Source organism: Pelodiscus sinensis, chromosome 14 (assembly GCF_049634645.1).
Source record: "Pelodiscus sinensis isolate JC-2024 chromosome 14, ASM4963464v1, whole genome shotgun sequence".
Classification (NCBI taxonomy): domain Eukaryota; kingdom Metazoa; phylum Chordata; order Testudines; family Trionychidae; genus Pelodiscus; species Pelodiscus sinensis.
The window spans coordinates 8,082,324-8,109,019 of record NC_134724.1 but is presented as its reverse complement, the minus strand read 5'-3'; the positions used below and the strand labels follow the sequence as shown (position 1 = coordinate 8,109,019).

The following is a 26,696-nucleotide window of genomic DNA, read 5'->3' as shown; positions in this document are numbered from 1 at the left end:
TACGTCCCGACTGAGATAACAACGAACCCTCTCTTGAGCGTCAAGTTCTCCCCCTCAGGGATTGGTGAGGAAGAGGCAGTTGACTTGACACTGAATAAATAGTGGAGCTATGAAATACCCTGAGAGGCGTTTTGAGCCTATTCCAAGAGGTTTCTCCTCTCGGGGGTCTCCACTGGAAACATGCATCAGCTTGATATGTTACATCAAATGGACAAAGCTCAGCATGCCTGTCTCGCTGTTTTAAAAATACAATCCAGGCGGTTTTGACCTGCTGGCCTTGTTAAGGACATGAATGACAAGTGTTTATGAGCTGGCAGGCTAACAGACATGCCTTTAAATACTTCACAGTGTACTACAAAGTGACTTCTTTAAAATCTGGGAAACCTTCCACTTAATTTACTGTGTGCTGCTCATTGCGTGACCTTCTTATGGAAGTTACGTCTTTATAATGAACACGATCATCGAATTCCACAAGCTACTGGGATAAATTCCTTCAGGCTGCAGCGACTCAAGCTGTGTTTCTCTAGCTGTGTACCCACAAGCAATGGATTGATGCAGAATGTTCTGAACTCTCAAGCAGTGTCCCTGACTGAGCTAGAAGATTTCATAAGGCGACAGGATGAATTCCTCAAGGTCTCATCACGTATTTAACCCCTTTAATCATCCAATCTGCTAAAACTGAGGCAAGCTACAGCAGAAGTATGAAATATCCTGTGAGGTCTGCTGAGCATATTTCAAGAGGCTTCTCCTTTCCTTTTCACAATGTAAAAGATCTCACAGTAGAAAGCATGCTGGAAAAACACTAAGCATTTATTTGCCTGAGGCTGTAAGTCATCCACAAATCTGCACCACATTCACTTTCAAATAGGCAACAAAACAGCGTTGGAAAAAAGAGATTCCAGTCTGTGATCAGAGGCTCTGTAGTGGTGCCACCTCTGGTACATTTCTACCACTTCATGAACAAGTCCATTCCTCTACTCAACTCCTCTGACCTTTGAGAATAGTTTTTTAGTACACGGATTTTACAAAGACTCTACAGAAACCATTTGCAACTAGTGAATGTCCATATTACATCAGAAGGCCGGATACATCTTTAGTTTATTAACAAACCCCCGACCAAACCTCATAAGATTTTATAAAGAAATGGGACAAAAGTCAAGAGACAACTCCATCGACAAACGTTGCAAGAATCCTGGTTCCCAAGAAGCGGCCTTGGCCTTTGTGCCATATCAGCTCAATCACCAGAGAATTCAAAGACTTGCTTGGGAAAGCTTCCTGATTGGCCACATGATCTTGACCCTGGTTGGATGGTAGCCAAATATAAACTTCTGGCTTCCTTTCTGGCCTTGTCTGAGCAACAACCTTTTGCCTGGTATTTGCTTCTATTTGCACCCTTTTGTTTTGTCAGAGTTTGCCATGGCCTCACAGCTCCTCTCTGAGACCCATCTTGACTTTGCCTTGCTGCCTCCTCAGATCCTGCCTTACTACCTCACCAGACCCTGCTAGCTGCATCTGTGTCTTCTCCATGAATTGGACCTGCTAGCTATTGGACCACTTGCTACTTATCTGGACTGCATTTTGGCCTGCCTGACCCAGAGTGTTACACATTGCATTACAGGCCTCTTAAGTTACGTCTAGACTGTGTTGCTCTTTTGGCTACCAGAAGTAGCCTGAAATAGCAACCCCATGTCTTTAAAAGTGCCCACTATTTCAGGAAATAGAGGGCACGCCATTCCGGAGACCCTGTAACCCTCGTTCCATGAGGGTTAAGGGATTTGTCAGAATAGTGCCTTATTTTGAAATTTGTAGACAGCACCAAATTTCAAAATAAGCTCTTTCAATTTAGACTCAGAATAAGCTACGCAATTTGCATAGCACAAATTGTGTAGCTTATTCTGACAGAAAGGTGCTGTCTAGGTGCATCCTTAGAAGAAGCAAATCAGCCTATTTTTCTACAGATACTATCCCAGCTCCTGAAGAGTAGAAACTTTCACCTTCTGTAACTACTCTCTATTCGGAGTCATTAAAAATGGGTTGAGCAAGACTTTATCCAAATAATTCCAAGCGCTTGGCATTAAAAAGGAAATTTTTTTCTCCCCCACAGTGAAGACTGTCTTGGATTTAGCTTTGAGAACATATTTTTTCATTGGAGACCAGACTTTGACATGCACTTTATTCCATTTTTTCCCCTTTGGAGCCAAAAGAACAAAATAATGTATGTGAAAATTGGTTTATAAAATGATATCACCATTGTGATATTGTGGGTTTTCCCCCACAACTTCAGTTTCAAATGTTAAGGATTTAATTGCTTTCCAGCCAAGAAAGGTTTATGGATATAAAATGTGCTCAGACTGACACAATATGAAATTGTCTTTCTTGAGTCAATATGGCCTATACGATTGCAAAAGCTTGTCTTGAAAAAGAACTTCAAAAACCAATTGGCTGGCACTGAATAATCTAGAGCCCAAAACTCTGGAGGAATGTATTAAAGGAAAAATAAATCTCTCACTTTCGGATAATGTAAAAAAATACAGATTTGTCATGAAGCTGTTTAGTTGACTTTTGCTCTGATGAATCCCTCATGTAGCTCAAATTACATTCATTTAACCAAAGAAAGAGGCAATCACTCTTCTAATTGGGAAATGGATTGGTGACAAAAGACTACACACAAGTAGTTTATGAGCTTTGCCCATCTGAAACAGGCAAGAGTTTCAGGAAGCCACAGTGACAACAGTACCGTACACAAACGAGCCTTTCTACAACGTAGCGGATCTAGAAGCAGGTTTCCCCATAAAAATAAAAAGAATGGATAATCCGAAATGATGATGTAGAAAGAACTACAGGTTGAACCTCCTAAATCCGGGACGCTCTGGTCCAGCAACATCTGTGCTCCGGCAGGATCACAGATGTTGCTGGACCAGAAAGCCCCGGTGCTCGGGAGTGAGAGTCAGTTGGGAGTCCAATGGCGGGAGAGCCCCACCATCAGGACTGGTGAGCACCGGCCTTGGGTGCCTCATCTGGGTGTGGCACCTGCTAGGCAGCCACAGAGCTCCAACCCTGGCGGGCAGCCACAGGGCCCCATCCCCGGCAAGCCCCGGCTGGGCGAGACAGAAGCAGGGCCGTGGTGTCTGGGGAGCTCAGTCCCCCGACAGCCTCAGCCAGATGACAGAAGTAGGCCAGAGCTAAGCCCCAAGCCCTGTAGCAGCAGGGCTGGAGCGGAGCCAGCAAGAGGGAGGGGCAGTGACCTGGGAGGCCGGTGGCGGGGAATGTCCCCTGATCCAGCAAATTCCCTCATTCGGGACCGGTCAGGGCCCGAGGGTGCTGGGCCAGGGAAGTCCAACCTGTTTAAGACATTCCAAAATCCCTAAAACTTTGCTTCTTCCATTGGGGAATGGGAAAAAAAGATGAAAAGATTTGGAAGAAAAGAGTTTCAAGCACCAGCGAATGTAGATAGCGTCCTGCTGAATGGTACAATAACATGCTCTTCTGGAACTTGGGAATATTATCTCGGGTGTTGGATATTTCCTGACTACAACTGAACAACACTTAATCCCTGTGAAAAAAACACCCACTGTCCCTGTAACACAGCTGGGATCCTGAAGTTCTAGGAGTGTAAACACAGTTGTTAGATCATTATTTTCCCAGTTACTTGATACCGCAATAAAAACAAAACAAAACAAAGTAAGTTGTGCGAAACAAGGGCCGATAAAAAGCATCCTAGTGCCCCGGGGCTGGACCTGCCCTGTAACACAACCATTCTGGAGTTATGCCTGTAAAGCCACAAGTGCAATGGCCAAAGGGAAATGAACTTTTTATCATTGATGATGAGTCTCACAGGTATTATGTCAACACTCACGCTCCAGTCGCGTTGGGAATGTTAACGATGGCCATGAAACATATTCTGACCAACTTGGCTAGGGGCCTCACTGGAGAGCACGAGATGATGAAGCAAACTACCACGTGCCCTTCGCAGGCCAGGAATTAGTTTGACGATTACCGGGAAAGTACTGACAACCAAAATGGAGGCTTGAATCTCTTGTAGACGCCTGCGCCAGCAAATGAAGATCCGCCACCCTTCAGTCAGTCTCTTCTCCTTTCCCAGCCCTGAAAACCTGGGCATTGTTGGGCTGCTTTTATAAGGCATTTCAATCATAGCAGATTTTATCTGAGAGCAAAGTCAGAGCTTGCCAAGTAAAAAAATCAGTACAAGACTCCTCGCCCTCCCCCAGCATAACAGCCATGTCAGTTTGTGTTTGCTCCATCCCTGGCAAATGCTGCATGCACAGATACACATTTTCGTATTAGAAGATGGCAGGTTCAGAAACTGGTGCACACAAATCGGCAGGGTTAATTTCAGAAGTTGGCCTGAGGCCTGTCTGAAATGTGGCCGTATGGGCCAGGCCATACCCTGCTACCAATCTGGATATGAAGCCCGACAATTATCAGTACAGATCTGCCACAATTTCATTGCCATTGTCGGATATGTTGGAAATCAATACAAGATCATCAAACCTCTTCTTTGATGTCCCCAATCCAAAATGAATCTCATTCACAGCCCATCTCTCAGGGCACGAGCCACTTAGCAATGAAGGTGTGAGTAAGCAGACACCCTGCACTACCTTTTAATCTAGCCAGTGCACGTAACAAGGACTCGTGAAGACATGGCAGACGGACTTCAGTGCAGGCTAGCAACCCCATATGAACCCGGAGGGCTTGCTCTGGAGTTGTTTCGGATTATTTTAATTCGGTAATTAGTGGTTCTGTTCTTCATTCACTGCTAATGTTGCAATGCTATTGTTATTTTGCTATTGAATTCTAAGGGCCAGGAGGGGTTTTATTGGACACGTCAATTCTTTCCGATGTCTGTTCTCCTTGAAAGCTGCAGCCTCGAGAGTGTTTATTCCTACATCATAGCACATGGCCCAGCCTAATTCCTATCAATTCATGCGTAAAACAAGAGGGCAATATTTCTAGTTTAAAAATGGAATATCTTCATGGCCTCATTGGATTTTTTTGGTCACACTTTATATTAAGGAACCATTTATAAATAATTTATACCATGTCTGATAAGCGATTAACAGACATTTTAGGACAAGGCGAAGTTCATCGCTCTATCTTGTTAGACTCCTCTAGGTTTACAGGGTGCTTATAACCCTCTGTAACGTGCTACTCATGCCTGTGACACGCCTGCACGTCTATTAATAATTTATTAACCATTTACAAACTCTTTATAAATGCAGTAGTTTGTGTTTATGGGATCCTACTAGCTAGTGTCAGAAGAGTCTCAAGGATCTAGTGATCCAGCACATCCTCCAACACACAACTCCTTGCCAGATGGCTTATCAGATATTAATTTCAAAAGACACTTGATTGGAGCGGTTGAAGTCCTCCTCCCAGGTCACTGAGCTGCTTCTCCTGGGTGGCCGTGATTGCAGATTGGAAAGATACACACAATACAGCTGGGTTTATAACACCTACTGCAATAATTCATGGGTAGGGAAAACACTGCTCAGCGCCCTCAGCTCTTCTGCATGCCTAATCATACAGACTGGTCACGGATCTGCTAGTCACTGAGCATTCTGGCATCCATCCAGCAAAGCACGGAGGCATGTGCTTAACTTTAAGTATTTTACTGACTCAGGGCAAGAGAACTCGGTATCTGTCTGGATCAAGAGATTTTAGGGAGAGCTCTGATTTCCCCCTCAGACCATATCTTACCTTGGACCATTCTGATGCCTCCCATATCGAAAGGCAGTCCTGGCCTTCACAGCTTTGTATTGGTGTGGGTTTGTTGCCAAGGCAGTAGAAGTCTCTGGTGTTAACATAGGTGCCATTCTGCAGCTGGTAAACACAAGTCACTTCCCGGTGCTGGATGCCTTTCTCACAGGTGGCAGAGCAAGAGCTCCAAGGGCCTGCCACCCACCTGTCAAGAAAACCAAGAAGAAACATCAAAAAGACCTGGTGGAATCCTGCACTGTGCTTATCCCTTGGGAACAGGAGCAGTCTGAGGCCGGCTGCAGCAGCTGGCACCCTAGGTGGGGCGGCACAATCAGCACCCTTGCCTGCACGGCCGTCAATGGTTGTGATGTCACCACGGAGCATCCCGTGATGTCATCATCGGGCGCTCAGGCCAGCGGCACCCTAGGCAGCTGCCTAGCTCACCTAGGCTCACGGGCCATCCCTGCTTGGGAACGCTGACTACGGGCCTCCTGTTCTGGGCCTGTGAATGTGGCAGTGGCTTCTGTGAACTAGCTGCATCATAACCATGGACCTTCTTGGGTTGAATTGGGTGGGGACTGGAAAGTGCCTTGCAGGACAGTGATTCTAATTCACTCAGGATTGCTTTGAAGAGAATACGAAACTTGTGCGCAAAAACCCCTCTCCTCTGGTCAGGGCTGCCTTGCACATAATGCTTCTTTAGAACAGCACACAAGCAAACTGTTGGCGTAACGGCAGGTCCGTATGCAGGAATTTCTGTGTGTGTGTGTGTGTGTGTGTGTGTGTGTGTGTGTACAGCAATTTAAAAAATAACGGAGTTCAAAATAGTCATGCAATGAGAGATTAATGACACATTTAAGTGGAAACAGTGATTGGTAAAAAGAGTTTGTTATAACGTACTAAAAATGTATGCAGTAATAAAGGTTTTATAGAAATTACCTTCTGGGATTATGGTGGACAGCACCATGCCCCCCTGCACTCCCTCGGCCACCTCTGCCTGCTGCTGCTCTACCTGCTCAGTGAGGCCAGTGCCGGGTGAGTGTGGGCTGGGCTTCTGGTCAGCGGGGTCGGGCATAGGCTCGCTCCTCGCGGGTAAGGAGCACCATTCCCTCGGCCCTGCCTTGGTGCCCCCATCCTCGCCCGCCCATCCCCCCACAACACAGCACTCTCCCATCCCCCTCACACAGAGGTTCCCAAACTTTCTGGCCTGTGGCCCACCTGGCTCAATGCAAACCTTTCCGTGGACCACCAGTTGCTAATGGAAACTCGGCATTATTTACATTACGATACCTGAGCCGTTTTGCTAGCGCTGCAGCTAGGGAGAGCAGTTTAATTTAACCAGTAAGAGAGGAAGTATTAAATTATTAAACACATTAAGAGCTTTAACTTTTTCATGTTAGTTTTTCAAACTTCATTTTAAATAAAGTAAAATATTACTTCACGTCCAACACAAAGGTTCCCATGTTTTCTTTATTTATGGCAGGGCAGGGGAACCTTTTTTGGGTTGGGGACCACTGACCCACAGAAAAATCAGTTGGGGACCACACACGTGAGAAGCAAAGAAATCCTCCGAAACTCCCAACCCTCACGGATGTGGCCCCCGAGACACCTCACTCCTCTGGTGCTACAGCCCCATGGGGCAAGAAGGAGGGACAGGTAGGACTGAGGTTCAGGGATTCCCATGGGCTGGATTTACTCTTTTGGGGGTTTGAGGTTCGTGGATTTTGTGGACTGTCCAGGTTCTGGGGTGGGGACAAAAATGAGGGGTTCAATGTGTGAGACAGGGCTGCCAGTGAGTGGAATAGGGATAGGGGTGCAGGATCTGGTCAGGGGTGTGTGTGTGTGTGTGTGTGTGTGTGTGTGTGTAGGAGGGGGTGAGGGTATGAGATCTGGGTGGGAGATAGGATGCAGGAGCAGGCAGAGAGTAGGATGTCTGGCAAGGGGGGAGGGTGCAGGAACAGGCTGGGGATGGGGTGTCTGGCCAAGAAGGAGGGTGCAGGAGCAGACTGGGGGTAGGGTGTGTGGCCAAAAGGGAGAGTGCAGGAATAGGCAGGGGATGGGATTTCAGGCCGGGGCGGGAGGAGGGTGCAGGAATGGACTGGAGGTGCAGGATTTCGGCGGGAGTGCGGTGCAGGAGCACAGTAGGGGTGGGGGACCTGGGCATGAAGGGGCAGGGTGCTCTTACTTGCTTTTGTGCCCCATGCCTCTCCCAGGCATCATGTCTCAGGCACAGCATCCTGCTGCTCCCATTGGCTGGATTCTGGCCAATAGGAGCAGCCGGGAAATCCTCCAGGAAGCATATCAAGTGCACTGTTGTTTTGCCAGCTGGGGAAGGGAGAGGAAGAGCAGCAGTGTGCAGAATCCTTCTGGCAATGCTTCTTCCCCAGGACGCGGATCTGGCAGGGAGGAGTGGGGATCCTCCTCCTTCCCCCAGGGGGAAGCCAGCACTGGTCCTCCAACCTCCCTCTCCCCTGCGCTAGCTGGAGAGCTAGCTGGAGAGCTAGAGAGCTTCCCTGCGCTAGCTGGAGACCACAGTTTGAGAACCACCGCCCTAACAGAGCTCCTTCTGCTTATTTGAGGACTATGGGGGAGAGGGGATGCGTTCACATCCCTCCTGCATACAGGCCTCAACTGTGTCATTTTGAGCTCATCTTTTCACGTGTGAAGTAAATATGTTGCTCTCCATCACTCTGTGGCTGGCTGGTGGTTTAACAAGGGCACTCTTTGTGTTTTGAAATTCAAGGCATATGTGGGCCTTAAAAATGATGGCTAACAAACAAGATTCCTCTGATTGGCAAATCCAACCTTAAACAACCATCCAAGAGACAAGCAGCCTTTAAAAATACAAGGTGACATTGATAAAAGAGCTCTCATGAGAGCGATTTAAAGCACCTGTCTGTGGTTTGAATGTTCCAGTTTGGACGAGTTTGCTCCCTTATGCCCTTTCATTTTCTGTCTGGGAAGAATCCGGTTTAGAAGGTGAGCAGAAAGGATGCTTTATACAATACACACAAAGCATCCATCTTACAGCTTCCTGCAATCTGTCATTGAGGAAGATGTTCTCTGTAATTACAGTAATTCCTGGACAAAGTGAAAGACTGGAACTGTAGCTCTGTGTGTGAGCACAGGAAAGCAATCATCTTTGCTCCTCTGGGAAGTTAGCCTTCCAGGCTATTATTTAGGACTGTCATCTAGATTAACATCCTTAATCAAATAAATCTTTCCCTTGTCACGTGAACCTGAGTTACTGAACACTGGGCTCATCTGTTGTGGCTCACATAGGTAAGAAACTTTCTCGGAGGCAAAAAATCTGTTTGGCAGAAAGGCCAAGAGTGGAAGCACAGATGCCTAGTTAAGAGTAAGACTTGAAAACAGGCTGTCTAAGGATTTGTGTCTCCAAAAGGAATCAACACTGCAAAAAATTCAAATGTTACTGTTCGGGGGAGACAGCCCATAAAACATAAAAAATATAATTGTCATGTGTAATCTATTATATATTTTGATGAGTTTGTTTGTTTGTGGATTTGTTTGTGAAAAATAAAGTCATACATCACAATTAGCTGCAGATACCAAATTTTTGCATACATAATCCTGCCATTTAAATTAGCTGAATGCACAACTTTTTAAACCGCAATATGCTGGGTGAAAGGCTTAAACAATTATTTTTGGTTTTCATCAGAAAAAAGTCAAGACCATTATGATTAGAGTTCATAAAAAATATTTGCTAACAAAATTAAAATCGAGTTGCCTATTCAACTGTCATTTTAGGGCAAAGAACATTTTTACTGTTACAAATCACAAAACCATTCAAATTAGACACGGAAAGAGTAATGGGAGCTTTGCGAGTTTCTGATTCAAATTTACTATGTATGGTAATTACTCAATAAAACGAATAATGTTTGAAGTAGAAATCCTACAAATTTAAAACTGTTCTTTTACTTCCCTTTTGCAAGGCCATTAATAAAATGTTCTATGACATCTATTTAATTGCTTGAACCTTCCTGTAAGTGTAATTGACGTAAAATGACTTTATCCGGTCAACGCATGGGCCTCACCTGCTAGTTCTCATTAATTCATCTGCAGGCTGTTATTAGGGATGTAAAAATGCATTTAAAAATATAACTGTGTAACCGCTAACAATTACAGCTGTATACTGCAGAGCCTATAAAGCCTCCGGCTACTGGTCCCACGCCAGGGAGGAGGCTTTGCTGCTGTGCCTGCTCCCAGGGAAGCATCGCTGTGGGCTGTAACCTGCCAGCCTGCGGCAGGGTGGGGAGTGGGGGTGGTCAGGCAGGGGCTGTTCCCGAGGGCCCTGTGGTGCTGAAGCAGGCCCCTGCCTGGGGTGGGTGTGGAGCGGGTTAACTAGCTTCGCCCATTAAGAGTGAGGCTTACCCGTTAACCTTTTGCACCCCTATCCGTTACCATTGCTAACATAGGTCTATAGTGTTGACGATCACGTCTGCAGTGAAGGCAGAAGCCAGCTGGGGGGAGAACGGGATGGGCAACATGGTCACAGCTTTGCCAGTTGTCCTGTGTACAACAGGGACATACATTTTTGTGTGTTAAGGCGGCTGACACCTTCATTCACTTTGGTGACCACCACAGTATTCCCGGGGGCAATGCCGTGCTAAGTCACGAAACATTTTGCACACAGTATTTTAAAATCCTGCAAAATTCTTCAAGCTCCATTTGTCAGTAAACTCATTCAGAGGCTCCACCAGGGCAGTGGGGAGTGCAGGCTGCCCACATGTGGGAGATCACCCTGCAGCCCGCCCACCTCCTAACCCCAGGACATGGGCTCAGTGGTGAGACAGCACCAGACCCTGACACAGGACAAGGCTCAGGCCTGCTCTGGGGCTTTGCCCCTCGCTGGCAGGGGCACCGGGTGGGGGGCAGGCAGAATCCAAGTGTGGAGAGGCTCAGTGTGCGTGGGGGATTACCCAGGCGTGTGGTGAGTGGATTCTGTGTGGGACAATTTGAGTGCAGGCAGCTTGGGGAGGGAGTTAAGTGTGGGGGAATCTGGGGGCTTGAAGGGTGGGTACAGCTGAGTCCAGCTAGTTGGGGAACAGCAGTGTGGGGGCCTGCATATGGGAGCTCAGGATGATGCAAGGAGTGGGGGTCATCAGGATGGGGGTGTGAGTGCAGGGAGTTCAGTGGCGGTGGAGAGGGGTGGCAGGTGCAGGGGCTGAGGTTCAGTGGGTGGGGTGCTGCCATGGAAGGCTTGGGAGGTTCTGGATGTACCGGGTGAGGGCTGGCAGGGACGTCTGGGTTGGGAGGCCCGGACACACAGGGGTTGGGTGGATGGAGGAGCAGCTCCCCAGTTAATGACCCCGCCACCCACAGCTGAGAAGCCAGGGTGGCAGGAAACAGGGGAGGAGGCTGAGATTCCTGCAGCTGGGGGGAACGTTCTGACACTGTCCCAGCCCAGCCAGGACTAGCAGCTGATCCAGCTAAAGGCAGGAGTCTCTGGCTGGGTGGCCCCAGCCCTGCAGAGTTGTATTCTCTGCCAGCTGCTCTGGGTGCTTGAAAAGCTGTATCTGCACTGCTGGGGAATGGTGCACGATTGGTCTTGCAGCTTCCCTATCAAAGGTATTTCCCCCCAGGAGTAACAGCAGCTAGAAAACACTGAAAAGGCTTTTATATTTTTCAGGGGAGGAGAGTAGTTGGGTGCATCCCAGCATCTGACTGCTTGGCATTTTGGATCTGGAGTGGGATAAGGCCAACTGTAATCTAATAGGGGGACAAAAGACCAACACATCCGGTTTATCCGGGGAGGATCTGACATCCACTGATGTTAACAAAAAGTTTCCTATTGACTTCAAAGCCAGCTGGCATGGGGCCTATAGGAGCAGAATGTGCAGGTGGCCTGTCCGGTCCCAAGCGCTGCTCCCCAAAGGGATGGATAGAAAGAAAATTATTTGTGCTTTGTTCATTTAAAGTAGCCACAGGATTGGGAATGGCTGCACTGAATACGCACAGGAGCACTGCGGTTGCTAGAGCTACTGGCAAAGGGAAGCAAAAAAAGGGGAATGACAGCAAAGGAGAAAGCCGAAGATAAAAATACATTCTTGGCAGAAGCTGCTCTGAGTTGCTTTCTTTGTAGGATGGGCAGTGAGTGTCCTGCCAGGTATTCCTGAAATGCCTCAAACAATCGGATTATGATCTTCTTCTAAGGAAAAGAAAGGAGTTTTTATCTAGGTTTTCCCTTGCTCTGACAAGGTGTTGAAAGTCCCGTCAGTGGACTCTTTAGGCATCATTCTAACAGACATAACAGCGAGTGATAGGAAACAATAAATGCCATTGGGAGAAGATGAATAGTCACATAGGACTTGATCCAAAGACCACTGAAGTCAATAGAAAGCCCTTGGGATCCTTTCATACATTTAATATTTCAAATGTGGCCCCTGGGCAAAGAGAGACTTAACAGTGTCTCTCTAAGGCTACGTCTATACTGCACCCTTCTTCTGCAAAAACCTATGCAAATGAAGCGCGGAGCAGAATATTGCTGCACTTCATTTGCATAATTAATTAGGGGCTGTTTTTACGCAAGAGGCTTTTGCGCAAAAAGGAGCGGTGTAGACAGCTCCTTTTCCTGCAAAACCCCCTCTTGCGCAAAAGCCGTTCTTCCTGAAAAAATGAGGCAAAAATCTATTCTGTCACAGAAGGGCAGGGCCTAGAATAGCTCTGAGAGAGATTCCAGGGGAGGTGAGGCATTTCCTTCAAGGTAATGAGTAATTTTCTCAATGGGTCCTTGAGAGAAGCCCTCAGTTCCTCCACATCCCTGTTCTATTCTGAACTGCCCCCTGAAACAGGTGATGCCTGCAACTCAGTAAAGGCCGGGCTTGGCCGGGGAGGTGCAACTGTCAAATTATAGTTTTTTTTTTTTTTTTTGCTAATTTCAAGTTAAGTTTTTATTTTGGTAATTTTTGCCAGGTTGATCACAAACACCTTAGAAAGCAAAACTAGGAGATTTTGACCAGCTTTTTACAGTAGGCAACAATGCCATATTTCTTATCAGTTTGTCCTTCACCTTAGTACTTGCTGGCATGTTCTTTTCCTTCATGCTGTGGCTGCCAGCATGCCCCAGACAGAGTATAACTAAGACAATCTCCAGTACAGCAAGTGATCTTCTGGCATTTGATTTAGCAGGTTTAGTTAATACCTGCTAAATCAAATACTGAGGGCATCTGCATTTGGCACTGCTACTCCTAGCAGTTGTAAGGAGTAAGAAAACTTACAGGAGCATTTACTCCTATTGGCCTCCCACTGTGAAGACGGTGCCAAGCTCAGCTTAAGGTAAGTCGACTCCAGTTACGTATTTTACATAGCTGGAGTTGGATACATTAACCCAACCTTCAAGGTCTACACTAGACAGCGGCCAACAATGCACTTCTTCAATACCATCTGCATGTTTTGTTACTCTTTAAGGTGCTGCTAGACTATTAGTTGTTTTTTAAGTTTTCCCAGTTACAGACTAACTTGGCTACCTCTCTGAAGATTTCAAAGATAAAGGGTCATTTTTAAAAGATCGAAAACATAAAAATGGCAACAGCAAACTGAACTGTCCATTCCAGGTCCAAAAGGTGCAAACACATTCCCAAAGGAATACAAACTTCATAATAGTGCCACTGACTAATGAATTTCAACTGATTATATCACCACAATCTATTATTAAGACCACCTGAGTAGCTTTTGTATATGCGGCTTCTTTTTAAAAGATCATTAAAGCATAAATGGATTACATAATTTTATTACAACAACAGTACTCTCCTCTTCTAGAGCACTTTCTCTTCAAGAATCTCAAATGAATTAAGCCTCACTACCTCTGTCACCCTTTTGTGATCCTAGGAAGAATCTGCACTGCCGTTTTGTAAATGAAGAAACTGAGGCACAGATCGTTGTTATAAAAATTCCTTCTCCAATGATCTAAAAAGCAACATCGTGGTGCCTAGGGAGAGTAAGAGAACATAAGAACGGCCATACAGGGTCAGATGAAAGGTCCATCTAGCCCAGTAGCCTGTCTTCCAATAGTGGCCAATACCAGGTGTCCTAGGGGGAATGAAAAGAAGAACAGGGAAATCATCAAGTGATCCCTCCCCTGTAAGCCATGCCAGCTTCTGACAAACCGAGGTTAGGGACACTACTCCTGCCCATCCTGTTTAATAGCCGTTGATGGACCTATCCTCCATGAATTGATCTAGCTCTTTTTGAACCCTGTTAAAGTCCTGGTCTTCACCACATCCTTAAGAGGGAATGCTATAAGCAGTGCAGAAACAGTTAGCTGAAAGTGATCCTATGAACTGTCCCTAAGTGCAAAAATGAGCCATGTACACCTATTCTGACACTGCTGCCATCAGCAGCAATCGGTTCCAATACTGAAATGAACCAATCCTGCACTCCTGAGCTTTCAGCATCCATCTAGTTCTAGCCACAGCGTGAACTGGACCAGAGTCAGGAAGTTTGGATTTGGATTCAAACATCTTCAAAGTTCAGGGACCGTTGGAATGAGGCTTTGGTTTGGCCCCATTGTAGAGTTTTTAAAGTAAAGCCGGGGGGTCCTGGGGCTCTTGTACATTTCAGAAGCAGGGAGCGCAGGGCCAACAGGGGACTGTTTGAGTCCCCAGCTCGCCCCGTGCTTCCCGCAACACTTCTGCTTTGGAAATGTAGCAAGAGCCCTTGCTACATTTCAAAGGTGGAAGCACCACCAGTGCCTTGCTGCGCCCCTGCCCCTTCTCCACAGAGACGGTGCTGGGGGGAACCAGCTTTTAAGTCAGCTCCCCCCAGCACTGGATCCTGCTCCCCCCTTGCTGCCTCTCTCTCTGAGAGAGAGAGAGAGAGAGAGAGAGGCAGCGGGGGTGGGGGGAAGCAGGGCAACTAGTTGAGTCACTAGTCGACTATCTGATAAGCATCTGACTCATCACTTACATCCCTACTCTGGGCACTTCAAAAAAAAAACCAAAAAACGAACAACAACCAGTTTTCTGAGGGCTGTGTTCAAAACAGGGTACCTCTCAGCCTACATAAAGGTGGCAGAACGGAACCCTTTCAATGCAAAATCCTATACCTAAATTTTCAACACTATGCAGATTGCTCCACCACTGGGTAAAAAATAATACTTAGCTCTTACCTAGCAGTTGTCATCCAGAGATTCCAAAGTGCTGTACCCAGAAGATAGGTGTCACTGTCCCCATTGTACAGACATGGAAACAGAAGAACAGGGAGAGAAGCAACATGCCCAAGACCATCCAGAAAGCAGTGGAAGAGTCAGGGCACATTGTCTGCCCTAATCCTATCTAAGGTAGCAAACTTTTTTATTTTTCTAAAGGAGCCAGCGTGCCAGCCATACTCTCTAAGACCAGCATATGCAGTAACAATCTGTAATACAAGACATTTCTTGGGACAACCATAAACTCTGGGAAGCAGCACAATCCAGAGATACAGTATGTAATTAATGGCGGTACTTAGTCAAACAAGCACCAGATCCCTATAAAAAGTTACATTGGGTAAACCTACGATAAAATATTCATGTCATTCCTTTCACTGCAGAGAAAGATTAACACACCCTGATGAAACAAAGCCAAAGCAGATGCCAAGCAGATGTTCTTTCTGTAAACCCACTGAGAGCCACTAAGAAGCAACAATTAGTCTAACTATGGCTCTCAGCAAATTATGTACCCAAGAATTTTAGTTGCTTATTTATTGTGGTGCCAAAGCTAGGGATTCTGGTTCAACAATACAGTACTTGGACTGTAGAATCCTTGGACTGCAGCAGTAACCATATTCTGGGTTCAATTTGTGGGAACTCTGACATGAAAACAGATTGATGATTTCTGCTGCAAATTCATCAGCTGCTAAAATTTATGCACCAACTTCAGATGTGGTGAAAGCAGGTGCATTTCCATTGAAACCAATGGAGCTGCATCCACTCCCATCAACTCTGAATATGGTCCATTAACCCTGACCAGTTTAAAAAAAAGATTCAGTTTTATTTCTGATTTTTTGGACACAAGAGGTAATGATATAATGTGCCAAACAAGAAAAGAGAGATAACTACAGGAAACCCCCGGAAGTGCGACTACCCGAGTAACATTTCCCTGCATTTACAACCATTTTTATATGTGTGGAAGGGGCTGAAACACCTCGACTTACGTCCTGAGCACACATTTATGTCAGCGCACGGCACCTATCGTAAATGAGGGTTCGAGTTACGACGCCCCGGTCTTGCGACACTTTCCCGGGAACCAATCATGTCACAAGTCGGGGGCCGCCTGTACAACATTTCACACATGTAAATTGTTACATGTAACCAGGTTACTGGTCCCTCTAAATCTGGGTTGTCCAACATGCTAGCCACTAGCCACATGTGATTATTTGGCCCGTTGAGTGTAGCTAGTTCGCTATAGCAGTAGCCACTATAGTGATTATTTTCTTTGTTATATTCTTGCTGAGATACTTTGCAGTATTCCTCCATTAATGTCTAAAACTCATTCTCTGTGGGCAGCTAATAACCTACTTCCTTTAGCCTATGCTTCCATAAACCACCATTGTTTCTTCAAAATAATATTGTGAGGCTTAACTCTTTAAGGTTTCCAAAGCACTTTATGATCTGAGAGACTCTTAAGTAAATGTGAAATATCATATGAGTAAAACCAGCATCTGCATTCTCGCTAGGTTTGGTACAATTAGAAGGATTATCAAAACGTGTGCTTTAGGGCATAAGACTGGGTTAAGAAGATATTTCTCCCATGGAAAATTACTAGTAGATGAATTATGTCAGTTTTATGCCTTCCTTTGTAACATCCTCATTGGGCACTGTCAGAAATAGGATTCTAGAAATGAAGAACCACTGGTCTGTTTTAATGTGGCAAGTCCTAGAATAGCTGCCTTTGGCATTTCTCGTTGTATAAGCATGCTGGTTCTTCATCCTCTCCAGAGGTGTTTTTAATTTAGATTTTACATCCACCTCACAGTTGCTGGATAATGAATACATCACTACAGCACCTTGCTGGGTTTGGAGATTCCAGATTGAACTGGCTAATTGATCATAATGAAAATATCACTGTTAGACACCACTTTTGTGGCAAGATCCTTGTTAAGAGTTTTGAGGGAGGATCAAAAGGAGCTCTTCTAGACAAAAGCCCTGTGTGTAATATTGACAAGTCCAGATTCCAATCCAATGTCCTTTAAAATCAAGTCATCCAGAATAATTTCTAGTGTGCATGACACCGAACAGAAGCAACAAGAGTGGAACATCATGGCTCCCGATTGGACTGATCGGAGCCAGAGTGGAAATACAAAGGATTGTGTCCTTATTGATAAGAGAATTGATTAAATATGAAGATTGCTGCCAGTTTCTTACTTGTTAAAAGAATGTGAAGGACTCAATTTGCATAATCATCATCAGCAACAGATTGCCCAATAAGTAGTGTCTTCCTGCACCAAACAAAACAAGTGACATACAACATAGCATTCCTGTATAGTTGTTATTAAATTACAAACCAGACATGATTCCTTTCCTGGAGTCATTAAACCCAATGCACATACCCGTATGCACCTTCAGGATGAGCTTTTTTTTAAAATGTAGACTTTTGCTTATCAAATGCTCTAATTTCAAACAATCAGGAGAGACCTATGTTATTAAGTTGGCCAGCTGCGTCCATCAAATATAGCCTTTGTCTTCCAGTCATGATCTAAGCCTGTAACATAATCTCAGCGATTGCTTGACACTGTAGCCCTTTTATATTCATTTTTTCCCCCTTTCGGGTGATAACATAATCTTCAGTTAAAGATGGGAGTGCTATAGACAGTCACTCGAGAGCCTCTACCCCGTTTCCAATAAGGCCTGCATTATTTCTGCGAGAAAAACTCATCTCGCTCACAATCCTAGGGAGGGTTTTGTTGACGGGGTTTTTTGTTAAGAGTACTGTAGACGAGAGGTTTGTGAGCTGGATGCTTAAATCAAAAGCTGATTCTGTTTAGAACAAGGGGTTTCAAACTCGCAGCCCGTGGTCCATCCCTGGCAGGAGCAATTGCACAATTCAGCCTTGGACTCCCAGCAGACAGGGGTGGGGCAGGCCCTGTCTGTTACCAGCTGGAAGCCCTGCTCCCTTCCTGCTATTGCCCCACCCTCTCCCCCATGGCACCCCATCCATGAAGACAAGCTTCGCTGGGAGATGGAGCCACGAGTGAGCAAAGCACCACGGAGCAGGTGCACTTGCTCAGTGCGCTCTGTTTCCCTTGAAGCTCCTGCCTGCGCATGGTGCTAGGCCTCGCTCGCAATCCCCCAAACTGTATCCTGGGGTGCTATGTGGGGGGAGGGAGAAGGGCAATGGCAGGAAGGAGCACATGGAGGCTGGCAACATACAGCCACCCCCTCCTGGCCTGCTGAGAGTCCTAGGCCAATTGTGCAATCTCTCTGTCTGGGGATGGCTGGCAGGCCGGGAATGTCAGACCCCTGGGTTTCGATGTTGGACTTTTAAGCAAAGATATTAACCTACCGAATGGCAAGGGTGTTATGTCTGCAGATTCTGAAAGGCCAAGTGCCATCGGAGCAGGGCGGCCCTGCAACTTGAGTAGAGGGATGTCTTACATCTCTGCCCCTTGAGTCTTCCTCACCCTCTGACCTCTGACTGTCTCTTCTGAGGAGTTGGGAGGTTCTTTGTCTAATCTGCTTTGGCAACATTTGTCTGACAGGCCCCTGGAGCCAACTTTAAACTCGCTGTGGAGGATCAGATGATTATTTGATCTTTCTAGAGCCTGGATTAGTCATTACCTTTGAAATAGCTGTTCTGCCTTCTTGTTCGTATGCGAAATGCCCAGGTTCCTTTGGGAGGTGAGGGGGAGAAACTTGTGTGTACAGTATTTTATACTGAAATCTAGGAAAGCTGAATGTTTGCCTGAACTATTAATGACTGCAAAACTTACAGTCAAAGATCTGGACAAGAGGCAATGAAAGATGTCAACCATGTTGGGAAGAAGTGAGAAAGTGAGGTAAGGCGACAAAAAGAATATGAGGTTACTTTTCATTGATTCATGCTAAAGTTTAAGGCCAGAAGGACCATTAGAACATCTAGTCTAATCTGCTGTATATCATAGGCCATGACATTTCACTCTCTTACTTGTCTTGAGCCCTGCATAGGCTGGTTATGTGCATATCTGAATTGTTCCACTAAATGTATGTATGTAAGCAAACAGACAAATGAGTATGTAGCTGCGTGCTATATGGCACACCTGAAACTGTTCTTTGGATCAAGTGCCACATGCCGTCAAAATAATCAGGTGAACCTTGATTCTGGTAACAGGTTGTGCCACACCCAGTCCCTAAAAGCATAGGGAATAAAAAATACCAGGAATCTAGTAGAATAATACAGCTGCTGATGTCTAAAGCGGGACTCCAAGACTAACATTCCTGTCTGATTGCCTTTATAAACAGCACGCAGTAATTTTCCAGTACAGTAGTCATTCTGCTAACACACTTGCCAGCTCTCACTAGGCAGGTTTCTTTTCTCTTTAGCGACTGACATTGTGACAGATTTTGTTATTTTCCCAGAGAGTACGGGGTCAATAACACCGACTAATTTACAGGGGTGTTGGGGGTCTTATTTCCCACTACAACAGTGGCAGCTTCTCTGCCACACCAGAAGAGAATGTCAGTGTTACCACATGGGGGGAATGCGCCCCCTTTTTGCCACCCCATTGGGGTGGGGTGGGCGGGAGAAAAGCGAGATTTGGAGGGGAGGAGAGGCACTGCAGGGGATGGCCTCCCCGCTTTTAGGAAGATTCTGTCACCTCTGCCACCAGATTTATTTCACACTCAATTATCCCTGGCCACATGCATCCCGCCCCCCCCCCCCACCACAGGGGGCTAGTGTCGAGAGACCCCTCCAACCTGCAGGAAGGCAGGGGTCTTTGGCAGTGTGGGAGTGAATTTCCCCCCATAATGAAACATGTTCTGTTCTCCTGCCAATCTTCCCTTGGGGATTAGGTTTGAAGCTCAGCCCATGGAGACTCAAGCCATGCAGGGATACATAGATCATTTTGCCTTTGTGATGCTTAACTGTGGTGACATGAAGTTGTATTTTATAGAGGGGTTTACAACTAGCCCGAGTCTTATCCCAAAGCAAACCGGGGAGCATCCCATGACTTTGTGTGCTGTAGAACGCTGAACGTGTTTTATCTCCAGCCAGTCATCCTACATGATTTGGCGTAAATGTATCTAGTACTAGCCAAGAAAGTCCATCTACTCCTATTTGCCCCCTCCCCCCATATTTTTTTAGCAAGAACTGATATTTTGCAGTGTGGATTCATAATGTCAAACCACTAACCTTTAATAACAAGCCCTGAACTCCACCTACAGGCCCAGAAATTGCTCCCTTACTCCCATTTATAGCAGTGCCTCACCAGTCATGCAACTTATGCCAGATTTTTTTTTTGGTTTTCCTCTGAAAAATTAGATATTTGCCAATGGACACTGGCCTCAACAGACTTGCAATGGACTTAATGTTACTATGACTCCTTCTAGTGGTTGGACTATAAAGCAACGTATAACAAATGCATGTGCTGAAAAAAAAAAACCCCTCAGATATGCTCACAGGAATAAATTACATACACATGGATGACCAGGGCTACAGTCCTCATCTTATGCTCCAAAATTACCGGCTTTTGATCTAAAGGAGAATGACTGTAGATGGTTATAGCAGCAGGTCCCTTCTTCTTCCAATGGGCCAGCCACTTGAAGGTTGCATTATCCACTCATACATTTATAGCTCAAACATTACGTACATATGGTCTGAAAGTATTAGTTCTATAAACTATTCTATTCTATAGACTCCAATTCTACCGTTCTGTAATCACTTCAAAATTAGCTCTATTATAGTGGAAGTTGTGTTTTTGTTGGTACAGGTTGAACCTCACTAGTCCGACACACTCCGGTCTGGGAACATCCGTAATCCAGCATGATTTCAGTTAGCTACATGTCCACTTATGTAGACAAGTTTTCTGTAACCCTGTGAAGTTTGTTTATACCAACCAGTCCCGACTCTCAGTGTTCCGAGCTATTATGTAATTCTAATTTACCCATAAATGTCTCCTAAGAGCCCAGTAAGCAGTGGACGTGTGGGTAATGCTGCTAGACAATATTGACCTCCTGTGGTTCAGTAAGCACTGCTCAATTTTCAAGGGTGCTGGGCTAGAGAGTTCAACTTGTATTTACATTACAACATTTCAAGGAAGACTTCCAGGAGCACATTGTTTAGAAGGGATCTACTCTTTTATTCCAGCGCAATCTTTCTTTTCAGAAACTCTTGCACGCTTCCGAAACCAAATCTTTCTCTGATAAATCTATTCAGGGATGACAGGCCGGGCTAACAACTGTAGAGCTATTGGGCAGAGACAGCTTGTCACTCTTGACAAGAGAAAAAGTCTGAGCACTCTCGTGAAACAGTCTGCACCATCACTGGTACCTCCAACTGGGAGGTTTGCACACAAGGTGGGTACTGCGGGTTGCTGCCCTCTAGCGTGAAGTTGTGCAGAGCTCTCTCCCTCCACACCTTAACCCTTCTCAGTCCTCCTTTTCTGCCTTGCTAGTGTAAAACAGGAAACAAAGCAAGATAAGACTCTGGGGAAAGAGAATTTGAGGTGGGACAGGCTGATGGGGTGGAACAAAGAGAAGACTTAGAGATGATATGATTAGAGTTCAAGTGCTTTCACAGGCAGAATCTTTCAGATCCTAAAGGGCCCTTTAATCTGGCAGAAGGTGGCATGACAAGAACCAAAGATTAAATGTTAAAGCAGGCAAATTCCAATTAGAAATAAGTCAGAAATTTTTAACAGCGAGGGTGCTTAGCCACTAGAACAAACCACCAAAGGAACTGGTGGACTCTCCATCTTTTGTCTTCAAACCAAGATTGGATGCCTTACTGGAAGATATGCTTTCGTCAAGCATTCTGTTAGCTCAATACAGCAATTACTAAGAGAAATTCGTTGGCCTGTATTATACAGAAAGTCGGACTAGATGGCCTAATGATTCCTCCGGGTCTTAAAATCTGTGAATGCACGAAACCAACTCTATTCCAGTTACATTCCAGTGATGGACGACATGACTTTTGTATATAGAGTTTATAAATCATACGATGAGCCTCCAAAATAATATTCATAAGCAATAACACAAAAAGCAAGTACTTACATTAACGAATCAATGTAACTGTCCTTATGCATTTCTAATGTATGCTCACAAGCGTAACTATCCATTCTGTACAGCATCTAAGGATAAATATTGCTTTTCTAACTTCTAATGCAGGTTTGTCTCTCTAGGTTTTAGACCACGTTCACCATGGTTCCATCTGAGCATCCATCTTCTTTGAGAAATGCTATGAGGTTTATTCGCTGCTCCTTTGCTGGGGGAAAGGGAGTGACCCACTGTAGTTCAACTGCTCTCTGGCGGTGAGGCACTGCACTGTTCAGTATCTTCCCCAGCCTACAACTGCACATGTGGGACGATCAGCCACAGCATCCCCTCTTTCCCATCTAGCAGATGCAGGCCTTTGAGATAGCTTGGCCTTGCTCATGAAGGGCTCAGACAAGGAACAAGAATCCTAAACTTGATCTGGTATTGTACAGGGAAGCACTGTAGGGCTTGGATCATTGGTGTAATATGTTCCCATTAGATACACTTGCTTAGGGGAAGCTACCACATGTTGGACTAGGGATGTAAAAGTTCTGTTTAATAGTTAAACTGCCCCGGGATGCCAGTAGCTCGTGGGGGCTAGTGGGGCCAGTGCCACCACCAGCTTGTGAAGCCAGGAGCCTGCAAGGGCCGAAAGCCCGTGGCGGCCAGGAGCTGACGCAACCAGGAGTGCGTGTGGGCAAGAGGCCAGCGAGGCGGGAACCCTAGGGGCTGGCAGTCCTTGGGGGCTGCGATCCCACAGAGCTCGTTTACCCATGCAGTTAATAGTTTTAGAAGTTTTTTACATCCCTAGCTTGAACCTGCTGTGACTTGTGTGGCATCTGCTGTCAGGTCCAGCTAGCTGAGTTTTCCTACAGTCTGCAACACCACAGTATCTGAGGCATATATAGGCTAGCCCCGAAGCCGTGACAGCAGCTTGGTGTAGTCTCCTACCGCATCTAGCCATAGATGAAAGATGACGTTTTTGGCTGCTGTTGCTATCTAGCTGCCCAGGAGCAGCAACAAATCCAACGGTTCCCTGCAAGAACTGAACATCTACTAAGCTGTCTACCCTCCAACCCAAGATAACCCTGCTTGTATGTAGGCCAACGCAAGTCCTGGCCTTATTGATTCTGGTACTGTTAGGGGAGAGTAGTTTTAATGATCACAGACCCTGACCATGAATGCAAGTGTGTGGCCACTGGCCAACCTGTGTTTTCAATAATAACCGCTGATGTGATCTGTGATTTCTTAGCTTCATGCCAATGCCAATGCCGGGTTTTCCTATATATTTATTCTGCTGTTCAGTATATTGGAAGCAACCCGCATGCAAGAATTCAGATTCCATATGCTTACTGCAGGGTTTTGAAAGAAATATCTATAGGCCCAGGCAGAGGATTAGAAAAAAGAGGTGCTAATAGGGTGTAGTTGGGGCAGGAAAGGAAGCAATAAATCATTTAATGGAAAAAGAAGGTCAAGAAACAGATGAAAAAGAGGCATTTTTAATAGGTGAAAGAGTAACACTAATAAAGAATGAAAGATCCTTTTATCTGTGCCGGTTTCAACAATTTTTAAAAAAATCTTCTATTCTTTGACATTTAATTTGAAAATGCAGTGTGTCAAACTCCTCATTCGGGATTTCATTGCACCTTTTACAGATGCTGTACTGGAGTTGCTGGGTTCCAACCTCCTCCCGGGCTGTGTGGAATTACTGCCCCTGGCCCTACTCCATTTGTTTCTCCCAAGAGGTGGCTGCATTTCAAAGGGATGTAATTTGCAAAGCACCATGGGATTGTTTTGCAAGAAAGATATTATTGTTAGTACAGGTTGGACCTCCTTGCTCCAGCAGCCGTGGGACCTGACCAGCCCCACATGAAGGAATTTACCAGACAAGGGGAGGTCCCCTACCACCAGCTCCCCCCCTCCCCCCCAGCTCGTTGCTGGCTCAGTTTCACACCCTGGCTGGTCACCCTCCCACCAGGCTGCCTGCTGCTGGCCCAGGCTTCCCTGCTGGTCTGTTGGGCTGCTGTGGTCCCAGCGCCCCTGCTGAGCTGCTGCAATTTGGTGACCCTACTGGGGTGCTGCAAAGCGGTGGCCATGGCTTCCTTTCCGGGCTGCCATGCCCCATCTCCCCAGCCGGGCTGCTGCTGTCCTGGCCTTGGCCCCTCTGCTGAGGCTGCAAACCCCGCTCCCTTGCCAGGCTGCTACCAGCCCCACTGGGCTCCCAGGCCTCCTGCTGCCCAATTCCCGGCCACTGACATTCGAAGTCAGGGTCAGGAACATCCACGGCTAGAAACCCTGTGCAACTTCAATCAAAAGCAACTGGGAGAAAAAAGATTTGCTACAAAAAAGAAGCCATTGTTCCTTTCTATATTCCAGTCTAGAGTGGCGTGCCCAGCGGAAATGGGAAAGCACCTTACTGTAACAAGATGCTATAACAATTTAACTTGAAACCCTAAAACTAATTCAGGGCTCATAAAGAAAAAGCATTGACATGGTAAAAGAGAATGGGTTTTTTTAAGATGTTCTTGGTCAGAGACTATGCTAAGCATGCATTTCTAATAGCTGGGTGGGCAAACACAAGTGGAAATTTCAATTCTACAGAGGCACAGAGAATGTGCTTCTGCAAATGTTTCCAGTCAAAAGCATGTGAAGTGTGAAAGTGTGGTCTACATGGAGCGAAAGAGAGTATGTGGTCTGTCACATCATCAGCTGGAGTTTGTGGCCTTCCTGGGTATTAAGCACATGTGGTGTTTGTTGCCATGGCTCTGACAAAATGGACTGATGAGAACATCCATGTCTCGCTAAACTGCTTCTGAGGTTAAGCTGTGCTTAACTGTGCTTATAAGTTGCCTTTTAATTCCAGACAGAAAAACAACTCTCCTGGAAGAACATTAAGGGGCTAAACAAGTGAGGCAATGTGAACGTACCACGATAACAGCCCTTTCTCAGCAGCATGGGAGCGTATGATTTAACTCCATCCTTAACTCAGCCCATCGTTATTGCTCAGTATTTTTATAGAGCTGTGAATGTACAAGGTGGGGAAGAGAAGGCGCAGAACGATATGCACACTAGGGATGTAAGTGACTAGTGAACTAGTCGACTATCCGATGAGCAAATGCTTATCGGATAGTTGACTAGTGACACGACTAGTCGCTTAAGGGGGGGAGCAGAATCTAGTGTTGGGGGGGATCTGGCTTCAAAGCCGGTTCCCCTCAGCACCGTGTCTGTAGGGAGAAGAGGCAGAAGCGCTGCGGTGAGCCTGGGGTGAGCCGGGAGGGCTCTTGTACATTTCAAAGCAGGGAGCACAGGGCCAGCAGGGGACTGCTTGAGTCCCCTGCTGGCTGTGCTCCCCACAGTGCTTCCGCCTTTGAAATGTAGCAAGAGAAGGCAAGGCTCTTACTACATTTCAAAGGCAGAGGTGCTCTTATCGACTAATCGAATAGTCAGTGCAAATTACAACAACTATTCGATTAGTTGATGAATCTAAATATAACATTCTTAATGCACATGTTCCCAAGAATTCACAGAGCCACCTGGGCCCCACAGCGCACTTGGCTGGTGGTGAAAGATGACAGAACATTGCTTCCAGAACTTAGTCAGCTGCTTATTTCAGTGTCTAGGTCCTTAGACATGGTGCCAACTCCTCCCCCCCCCCCCCCCCACTTGTCTGCCTCCACTCCAGGCAACTCCAAATGGCTTTTCAAAAGATCCATCTTTTCTTGCTGAGCTAGGATCACGAGCTGAGAGTTCACCTGCACCTCCTGCTTAAGACAGTGGTGTGGAAAAGCCACCACATCACGGAGTTTATGCAATTTCCCTGTGGAAATTATGAACAGTTCTTTGAGTGTTTTGGGAGTCTGGCCTCTGCTTTCACAGTTCCAGGTGTGTACGTGGTATCCCATGATGTCACTGTGCTGGGGCCTGAGAGATATCTACTTAAACAGCAATGTGACTACAATGCCAATGGTGCAGAGACCAGGCAAAATTGCAACATTTCTTCACCCAAAGCAGAGCATGGCCTACGTGGACATAGCACACCATCTTTTTTGAAAGAACTGTTCTTCCTAAAAAAGTTAGGTTTACACAGTTCTTTCAAAAAAGGTTTTTTTTTTCCTCAAAAGAACCACGTCTAGACTACTTTCTTTTTCGAAAGAAACTCTTTCGAAAAAGCGACCAGAAGAAGATATGCAAGTTTGCTCCGAATTTGCATATCTTCTTTCAAAAGTGAAAGCAAGTCTAGACATGTCCACGGTAACTGCACAGTCCTGAAAAAATGCTATACAAGACATAATGACACCTAAGCAGGTACTTAAAGTTCATCAGGTGTGGAAGTGCTTTTCTGAATCAAGACTAAGCTCAGAGCAACATGACACACTGAAAGGGCTTGCAGTCTAAACTAGTTAGGTGGTACAGATAGCATATGACCACAAAGCATATGACCAGATGAGACTGTGTATATCCCTTTGTTCACATCCTACATACTTCTGTAATGAGTGTTACACAAAATAGGTCTTCTAAAATGCCATTTCAAAACTTATATTTTGCTGATCAATAGTATCAAGGCAAAATGCTCACAGCAGTATTATCTGTTAAGTCATGGATGTAAAATGAGATTCCGAGTTCCCCGAGAAGCCTGGGGAATGGCCAAACCAGTCCCTTTGAAACAAAGAGTAAACAGACACCTCAAATGTAAACAATGCCTATGGACTGTTACCTGCTAAGTGGCTATTCTTTAGGCAGGAATAAGAGCGAGGGCAAAAAATTATATACAAGCAAAGAAACATCAAGGAATTCCTTTCCATGCCTGTCACCT

At 45.8% G+C, this 26,696-nt stretch overlaps 1 protein-coding gene across 3 annotated transcripts in view; it reads right to left on the bottom strand.

Annotated features, from left to right (window-relative positions):
* The window catches only part of ADAMTS17 (ADAM metallopeptidase with thrombospondin type 1 motif 17), a 317,509-nt gene that overhangs the window by 34,717 nt on the left and 256,096 nt on the right, over positions 1-26,696 (bottom strand). For all 3 annotated transcript variants that reach the window (XM_075896951.1, XM_075896952.1, XM_075896953.1), the window contains one exon: positions 5,719-5,923. In XM_075896951.1, the coding sequence (XP_075753066.1) occupies positions 5,719-5,923 (205 nt within the window). The remainder of the gene's footprint in view (positions 1-5,718; positions 5,924-26,696) is intronic.